Source organism: Drosophila rhopaloa, unplaced genomic scaffold (genome assembly GCF_018152115.1).
Source record: "Drosophila rhopaloa isolate 14029-0021.01 unplaced genomic scaffold, ASM1815211v1 contig_2, whole genome shotgun sequence".
NCBI classification, from domain to species: domain Eukaryota; kingdom Metazoa; phylum Arthropoda; class Insecta; order Diptera; family Drosophilidae; genus Drosophila; species Drosophila rhopaloa.
In genome coordinates, this window is record NW_025335083.1 from 12,129,454 (window position 1) to 12,137,479 (window position 8,026).

The 8,026-nt window shown below is 39.9% G+C and overlaps 6 protein-coding genes across 7 annotated transcripts; 1 reads left to right on the forward strand and 5 right to left on the reverse strand.

The window, feature by feature from the left end:
- The first annotated feature begins 317 nt into the window (after window positions 1–317).
- Window positions 318–1,098, forward strand: LOC123037823 (E3 ubiquitin-protein ligase COP1). The gene is made up of 2 exons (XM_044460414.1): window positions 318–460; window positions 518–1,098. The coding sequence occupies exon 2, from the start codon at window positions 550–552 to the stop codon at window positions 1,096–1,098; it is 549 nt and encodes a 182-aa protein (XP_044316349.1). The 5' UTR covers window positions 318–460; window positions 518–549.
- Window positions 1,099–2,216: 1,118 nt separating this feature from the next.
- On the reverse strand, window positions 2,217–2,917 carry LOC108053223 (male-specific sperm protein Mst84Db). 2 transcript variants are annotated; one of them, XM_044460031.1, is made up of 3 exons: window positions 2,784–2,917; window positions 2,418–2,713; window positions 2,217–2,350 (listed from the first exon to the last, which is right to left on the reverse strand). In XM_044460031.1, the coding sequence occupies exon 2, from the start codon at window positions 2,635–2,637 to the stop codon at window positions 2,464–2,466; it is 174 nt and encodes a 57-aa protein (XP_044315966.1). In that variant the 5' UTR covers window positions 2,638–2,713; window positions 2,784–2,917; the 3' UTR covers window positions 2,217–2,350; window positions 2,418–2,463. The 2 variants fall into 2 exon arrangements, with proteins under 2 accessions (XP_044315966.1, XP_044315967.1); XM_044460032.1 differs by having other exon boundaries at window positions 2,788–2,912.
- Window positions 2,918–3,002: 85 nt separating this feature from the next.
- On the reverse strand, window positions 3,003–3,546 carry LOC108053222. The gene has a single exon (XM_017135823.2). The coding sequence runs from the start codon at window positions 3,437–3,439 to the stop codon at window positions 3,023–3,025; it is 417 nt and encodes a 138-aa protein (XP_016991312.2). The 5' UTR covers window positions 3,440–3,546; the 3' UTR covers window positions 3,003–3,022.
- LOC108053219 lies at window positions 3,440–3,963 on the reverse strand. The gene has a single exon (XM_017135820.2). The coding sequence runs from the start codon at window positions 3,895–3,897 to the stop codon at window positions 3,556–3,558; it is 342 nt and encodes a 113-aa protein (XP_016991309.2). The 5' UTR covers window positions 3,898–3,963; the 3' UTR covers window positions 3,440–3,555.
- A 119-nt stretch (window positions 3,964–4,082) lies between these two features.
- On the reverse strand, window positions 4,083–4,596 carry LOC108053221. Its single transcript, XM_017135822.1, has 2 exons — window positions 4,482–4,596; window positions 4,083–4,427 (listed from the first exon to the last, which is right to left on the reverse strand). Exon 2 carries the CDS (start codon window positions 4,405–4,407, stop codon window positions 4,258–4,260), a length of 150 nt encoding a protein of 49 aa, XP_016991311.1. The 5' UTR covers window positions 4,408–4,427; window positions 4,482–4,596; the 3' UTR covers window positions 4,083–4,257.
- Window positions 4,597–5,056: 460 nt separating this feature from the next.
- LOC108053220 lies at window positions 5,057–5,435 on the reverse strand. Its single transcript, XM_017135821.2, has one exon. It carries the CDS (start codon window positions 5,378–5,380, stop codon window positions 5,186–5,188), a length of 195 nt encoding a protein of 64 aa, XP_016991310.1. The 5' UTR covers window positions 5,381–5,435; the 3' UTR covers window positions 5,057–5,185.
- Window positions 5,436–8,026: the final 2,591 nt, after the last annotated feature.

Consider the following 8,026-nt stretch of genomic DNA (forward strand, 5'->3'; position numbering starts at 1 on the left):
ATGGCTTACAAATTTAGTCTCCATATTACCTATTAGGTGAGAATGCATTCAAAATTTGCTATTTCTATAATTTCTATGGATTAATCTTCATAAAACAATGGCTTACAAATTTAGTCCCCATATTACCTATTAGGTGAGAATGTATCAAAATTTGGTATTTCTATAATTTACGAAACTTAAGAAAACAATGTCAAAAACATTCAGGGCACCATTACCTAAAAAGTCGGAATATAACAAAAAAATTTGACTCGCATCTTTTTGTGTTATCTGCTTGCCGGTATATTAATATTTGTGGCAGTGTGGTCGTTTAGTAATTACATTTAAATACTAGATTTCCGTCCCGACACTAATGAATTTAAGAAATACGACGCACATGGAGTTTAGTTTTGACAGCTTACTTTCAATTGCAATTACAAGCAAGAAAATTGATTTGATTTGATTTTTAAAGCCATCGAATCTGGTAAGTTGTAACTTTAAAGCCAGAAGTAATAGATAAAGCCAACACTTTATTGACCAGCCGCAATCTCCATTGGCAAAGAAGGCAATTCAATGGAATCCGACAGTTCCAGCTCGGTCTCCAGCTCGGGCTCCATATCCAGTGCGAACTCCGATGTCTCCACAAGGACCAACGCAAGCTCAGGTTCTAACTCAAGCGCTACCGCCAGCTCAAGCACTACTGCAAGCACTAGTTCCTTCACCACAACAAGCTTCTTCGCCAGCACAAGCTCCTACGGCAGGACACGCTCCTTCGCCAGGACAAGCTTCTTCGCCAGCACAAGCTCCTTCGCCAGCACAAGCTCCTTACCCAGCATGAGTTCCAACGAAAGCTCAACTTCAACGCGGAAACGTAAGCAAAGGACCCCGAAGCGTGCCGGCAGTAAGTCAAAAAAGGCCAAATCCGAAATGCCGAAGACCCAGGGATCCTGCGATTCCTACAAGTGTCCTGTGTGCCTGGAGGACGTGCGCCTAGGGCAGCCGGTGTCCACCGCATGTGGCCACGTCTTCTGCCAAAAATGCATCCGGGACAGCATTAGGGCCACGCAGAAGTGCCCCTTGTGCGGCGTTAAAGCACCGAAATATCATCGGATTTACCTGTGAGGAGGTATAAAATCTTGTTGTCTGACAAATGAGGGATAAATATATATTTTTTCTTGTTAAATTCATAGAATTCTTTGTTTAAGATTTAACAACAAATTGTATAATTAAATATATAAACCTTTAGAATTCGAGTTCTATTAATTTTTTTTTTAAATGGAAATGTATTGCCAAAGTTATTGCACTTGCCATCTCTAAAAACAGCAAGCTTTTGTGTAATTCTTCTGCTAAATCTATAAACTTTAAGGAAACACCTGGAAAAACTGTTGCTGCATCATAACAATATGAAATAAAAGGAACTTATCCGAAGTGCAACATTCCCAAGGAGACGACAATGCAGTCGGAAAGTTTCTGGTTGAAAACTAAAAGTCAAATATAGGAAGGCAGACAACTTTGGCCATAAAACATGGCACAAAGCCACACACTCATGCTGGCCGGAAATTCAGAGAAAACCCGGAAAAAAAAGAAAGTACTCTTCAGGAGGGGTGGACCAAGGCAAAGCAATGAAAATTCCGACCTACCACAATAAATTCCGCGGGAAAAACAACGCAAACGATGCCAAAATGAGAGTGAAATGGCCAGGACACACACAGTGGCTCAGAGGAAGCACACCCCTCAGAAAACCTCAAGGAAGCATAACGCACACAGGGACACCTCAGATACGGCGCTATAAATCGCGCTTAGCCAAAACAAAACATAGCGTCGGGCATCAGAATCGGTTACAGTTTCGGATGTGGAATAGGAAGTCAGCCCCCAAAAATCTCTGACCTGGCACAATGCTCTACATTCTATGTTTCGGTTCGAGTTGGAGTTGGAAACGCGACTGCGCACTAATACTGGCGGCAAAACAGCTGTTCTAGGCGAGTCCCTTACCTAGGACAACATGTGCATCCGTGAGGGTGTAAGGTCCTTGCAGCCTCATCACCGAATGACTGGAGGCTGGCCACCGTTGTTTACATATCCATAATCCCCAAACCACCTTGTTTGTACAGGCTGTGAGGTTATTCGTTTTTAACCATTGTTGAATCATTAATAATTAATCAAAATACATTTCTTTTCATTGATTGCTAAACCGGGGATTTTTTCGTATTAATGAAAACATTTAAGGGATTATATTTTTCATTCATTTTATTTCTGAACAGCAATAATAGAAAAACGCATTCTATGCATGAGAGCATGGATGTTTAAGCCCAGCCAAGGAAAAGGATTTCGAACAGCAACATAACTCTTCAGCAGTCGTTCATAGAAGCTAAATCTTTGGTTAAAGAACGAATATTTAACCATATTATTGCTAGATATTACAGCTGCTTGTTAGAACTCACCCGTGATCATAGACCATCTTCTCGGCTTCGTTTCTTGATGTGCGCTTCACCAGCCGCAGGGACAGGAGCTGCAACCGCCACAGGGACCACACCCACAGCAAGGACTACAGCAAGGACCACATCCGCAGTACGGAGTGCCTCCCATCAGAGGAGCCAGGCAGCCGGGTGGGCAGGGTCCCACGTAGAAGGGATCGAAACTGCAGCAGAGCATCAGAACCATCTTGAAAGCTTTCGATTTGCCTTGGGACACTCGTAAATCAACTCTAGAATCTGCAGCTGGAGCACAAATGCCACAGCTGGCCGGATCGTGATGTAGTAAATTTGTTTTAACTCATTTGAACGCCTGTTAGGCACCTCAAAACTTACTTGTTTTTTTTTTTTTGCTGCTGAAGAAGTACGTTGAAGTCAGTCCTTGGCTACGAATTTAGAATTTTGTTTAGTTTTTCATATTTTTATTTTATTTTACGAAAGAGATGTGTTCAGTCTAAGCTGTTAAAAACGAATGAGCTCTGTAGGCTTCGAATCAGACAAAGCCGACCGGAAATTGTGAAGTTTAAGGTTCAAGGCCTACTTGGGATTACTACAAATTTGATAGCTGGAGCCTTTTACTCTGCCGGTGGATCTTCCTCAGCGGGTGTTTCCGGATCTGGGGCGTCTGGTGCTGCCGCCTTGGGTTCCCCGTCAGTTTCCTTTTTATCCTTCTCCTCTTCTTTGGTGGAATCCCCAGACTTCCGATCGCCTCCCAGTTTGGGCAAGAAGGGTCCCACCAATGCACACGCCTTACCTCCAATACTTTGGACCACGGAGCAAGCGCCATCCATGCGATCTCCCTCCATCAGTGGTGTTATACCCTCGGGGGCCGTCAACTGATCCGCCACCGGACCTCCGCGGGACACCAGTTCGGAGATCGGGGCACGGGTTTGCTCCACCACCAGGCCAGCCACCTGCGAAGCCGAATGGCTGACCACCAAAACCAGGGCCACCAAGCTCACCAATCCGATGGCCATGTGCACAGTCTCCATGGCTCGGAATGAAAAAGGAGCAGGCGGCGGTGCAGGATGCTCTGGAGGATCAGGAGGATCGATGTCGGATTTTTCAATCGTGCAGGCTGACTTCTTTTTCAGAGACTACTCTCCACCTAGTCGGCCAGTGCCGAGATGGTATCGTAGGTCGAACGGGCTAAGCTCCGAATGCTCCGCGAAAGTTCACTCATCAGGCCGCTGAGCTCATCCGAACTGATCACTGTCTGCTCATCCGCATGAATCTCCGGCGCTGGGTCGTTAACGATCAGGACTATTTTACGGACTGGCTGAATCATGCCGGACACATCGATCACGGGCTCCGGCTCCTGGTGATCCACCAGAAAGGATTCATGCAGGATGATCAACAAGCGGCGGACAGCTGGCACTATGCGATCGAGGGCTTCAATGGCAAAGGGGGCCAGGATTTGGTGCACCAAGTGATTCACAGAGTCCGACATAGGATGGATTAAATCAAAACAAATGCCTTGAATTTTGAATTTGGAAAACTATTTAATTTTACAAAGATTGTGACATGTTCTGATGCTTTCAAATTCTTTTATATGATTAAAGGAGTGTTGTGTTTTATATATATTTTATACATTTTTTTCCATTTTGCCAAGTGATTATAATAAAAATATTCAGGTTTGAATTTTAAAACCAAAAATTTCTTTATTTTATTTTATTTATTTTTGGCTTATATAATTTAAAAACTTTTTTTTTGATAAGAAGGTGGTATATGTATGCCGAAACGATCTGCAATTTAGGTGTTATTCCAATTTCCGCCTTGACTACTTCAGTGACTTTTGAGACATTCATAACTAATAGCTTCTATAGCAACAACTATGCCAGCCACCAGGAGTGTATCCTTTATAAATGTCGAAGCCACATGGACAAGCAGCGCAAGTCGGATACGGTCCGACGTAGTAGGGATTGAAGACGGGAGTCCAGGGGCGACTAAGATAGACCATTTTGAACACTCCGCAAGAGTCTGCAGCGTTTTGATTTTAATATTTTTTATTTATTTTACCTATTTTCTACTCACCAAAGAAGTCAAGAAAATACGGAAATGTTAACAATTGTAGACAAATGTTTTACCAAAACAGCACGTTCTATGTTTGAATTTTGACTAATAAAATAAAGAAACATTTTTGTTGACACTTGTAACAAGCATCTTGATTTCAATTTATTTGCTTGTTTTTTCCTTTCCGAATGCCACCAAATCATAGTTTGCGGAATGCAATTATTTACTGAAATTATATTAGCCATTTAAATTTAACGTGTAGTTTACAGTAGACAAGAAAATAAATTATAAATTATTTAAAGGTTTTTTGAAAAAAAAATATTATACAAGAAAATAGTTTCGCTATAAACGCAGAAAAAGCCAAATGTTTTGTCCATGTTAATTGCTTGTTTTATTTTTGAGCATATTCGAAGGAAAGCGGGTCTATAAGAATTTAATACCTAATTCAGTTGTCAACTTTAAAATTAGAAAATAAATACCTTTAGCAGTTTAGTGCAAAAAAGATTTACTTCGACATCACAACCCATTATCTCTTCCCATGTCCCATAAAGTAGGAAATGTACACCCTCTTCCATGAGATATGTAATACTCATTTGTTCAGATAATAAGCAAGGAGTTTATTGTATATGCTATGTTATGTTGGCTTGGTCTTTAGAAACATTTCAATAGGACAGTTCTATAGTTATTAAGCTCTCCACTGATCCGCCTTTGTTCTTCACTACCTTCTACTTCTGGTGCTCCTGTTTCGGTGGCTGCTGCTCAGCCTTGGTTTTTGGATCCGGGGCGGGATTGCAGCGAGGTAGTTGGGACTCTGGACAAACCCCGCACTCCGGAACAGTGCAGTGCCCCTCCTCCTCGCAATCCGGGTCACAGCACGGCGGATCGGGTCCGATGTAACCGGGATTAAATATGCAAGGCATGTTGCAGCTCCTCCACGAGAAACGAAATTCAAAGCGGATGTCGGAGGCGGGTGAGACCTATCTAAATCTCTAACATTTTAAAAATTTGTATTTAAAATCATTTAAAATTAAAAAATTTAATTTAAATTTAATTCTATATTCAATATAAATAGATGAGCTTTTAATTGTTTCGTTTCTTAAATTAATCACTCAAAGAAAAGTTAATACTATTAGTACTGTTAAACTAATTAGACTGTGAATATTTGCAACATCTCTGTTATCGATATGAGTTAGTGAAAATTAGACTACAATTAATAATAAAAACTTAATAAAAATGTTGGTTAAATATTTTCTTAGTTTCCTAAAATGTTGTGACCCAGTGCACTATGGGGTTTTTGACCACTTTATGTGGCATTTAGTCATTTTTTTAAAGTGCTCTAATTAAAAAAAAAAAAAATGGGAATGCATTAACAGAACATCAAACTGTTATGCCTCATACTCAAAATGTTAATACTTAACAGCATATGTTAGCATAACAGCTGTAAAGTCAGCTGTTGCATGCGAAAGTACCAGCGCTAAGTTTGCAATTTTTTCAAGGCGTTCTTTGAAATTAAATTATTCGTGTAAAACACCATTTGAAAAGAAAAAAACAAATGTAAACTGATCTCACAGGCTTGTACTATATGTTAAATGTATTAATTGTTTAAATTATGCGTGTTTATACTAATATTTTGTCACTTTATAAATGCACCTTCAGCTGAATTTTGAGGAACAAATTTCAACTTTGGGAAGAGTTTTGAAATAGAAGTTTGCATTAGTTTTCAATGCGTCCAAGTGTATGTTGTAGCCTTGTCAATTCTGAGCAAAAATATGTTAGTCTTATTGTGCACTTTTCCGCACTATTGGTGCAATTTGAATTTTTCTTAGATAACCTCACTTTCTCCAACGCCGACTTGGTTGCTGTTTGGAATAGCGGGAAGGGCCGGCTTGAGCAAGAAAAGGCTATACAATGTTTGATGAACAAATTATTTATAATATGAGGATCATTTTTAAATGTTTGTCCTGTCAGTTGCCCGTCAATTTGGACAAATTCGAATCATTTTGCCTACAAACTGGCGAATTGTTAGTCGATATGTACCGTGGCTGCCGATGAGTTTTGAGTTTGACGAAATTTTTTCTTTTTGCTTTTGTTGCACTTATTATCATCATCTTTTATAGGCATGGACCAACAAATTTCAGCTCTTTAAATTTCATTAATTTTTTTTTAGTTTTAACCGATTGTTCCTATGGGAGCTATAGGATATTGTTTCCTGATCCAAACGATTTTCACACTATATGTGCCTAGGGACAAATAATGACGATTGGTAAAGTTTCATGTCGATATCTCCAAAACTGACCGAGTTATTAATTAATGCCACAAAAACAGGTCAAAAACCCCATAGTGCAGTGTAATCAGATGCAGACGCACACACTCAAAAGCCAAATCAAACCATAAACACCAAAACGCCCTTTATCATCGGTTAGAACGTGCAGAATACTTATAATTATTTCATAATCGGGCAACACTTCACTTTTATGGTGACAAAAGCCTGCGGATGGACAACAGCCCCTGCAGGCAATCGAAACTGGGGCACAAATGTCCGCAGCCGCAAATATGGAATTTAAGTTGAAATTAATGAATAATTAAGCTGCGTCGGTGCAGACGATCGCAACGGAAGTGCGGCATTTGCATAGCTAGCACAATGAACTACATATGAACGGACATGACTTGGGCCGTTCATAAATTAGTTATGCAAATGCAAATGGAAATCTAACGGCAATTCCTTTGTCAATTAATCAATCAATCAACGCAGCCGCTTCTGCGATCCAGAAAGCGTTGCGGAAATCACTTGTCCCACATTTCTCCGCCCCCGCGCCAAAACTCAGTAGCTCCATTCAGAAAGATTACCCCAGTGGAAAAGCTGCATCTCCATTCATCTACATCACGCATGCCAATTTGCTGCAGCACGGTTTTTGATTGCCCGCCAAGTTCGAAACGCACTGAACCCTCCATCGAAGCCGATTTAAGGCGATGGCAGAGTCATTAGCATCAAAGGGCAACGTTGAGTTGACATGACCAGCGCTCCTGGCAGTCGATTTGCACAGTGGTCTATGGAGATTATTATGTACTATTCAATTATGATCATACAAATTCATACAGCTGACAAATATTAGAGCCTAATCGGTTCAGCCGTTCTTAATTGAGAAATTTAAATACATTTTTATAAATAAACACAATTTTTATAATTACAGATTGGATTGGAAATCATTAAATAAATACTATTCTTTTATTTATGAAACAATGGAACTTAATAATAAAATACTAAAATGTACAGAAAACAGGTTATAAATATAACTCACTCTACAATATTTACAAGAGAATATGTCCTTTTGTCGTTTGCCCTTTTTATTATAAATAATTGTGATAGATTATAAAGTAGTCTTGTTCTTCTGCATTTAAATATGCTAAATGTTAATTTTTTAAATTGGCAATAAATTTAATATATTGTTTCCAACCCACTGTGCAACACAGTGGCGTTCAGTGCCAACGGCTACAGCCATCAAAGTTGTGTGCACTATTTGTGTAATTTATATTCAAAGCGCAACACGATGCGGCGAGTGCGTGTG

Coding starts and splice junctions, on each gene's coding strand:
- LOC108053222 (XM_017135823.2), bottom strand. CDS start 3,439: ATGGAGACTGTGCACATGGCCATCGGATTGGTGAGCTTGGTGGCCCTG.
- LOC108053220 (XM_017135821.2), bottom strand. CDS start 5,380: ATGCCTTGCATATTTAATCCCGGTTACATCGGACCCGATCCGCCGTGC.
- LOC123037823 (XM_044460414.1), top strand. CDS start 550: ATGGAATCCGACAGTTCCAGCTCGGTCTCCAGCTCGGGCTCCATATCC.
- LOC108053221 (XM_017135822.1), bottom strand. CDS start 4,407: ATGGTCTATCTTAGTCGCCCCTGGACTCCCGTCTTCAATCCCTACTAC.
- LOC108053219 (XM_017135820.2), bottom strand. CDS start 3,897: ATGTCGGACTCTGTGAATCACTTGGTGCACCAAATCCTGGCCCCCTTT.
- LOC108053223 (XM_044460031.1), bottom strand. CDS start 2,637: ATGGTTCTGATGCTCTGCTGCAGTTTCGATCCCTTCTACGTGGGACCC.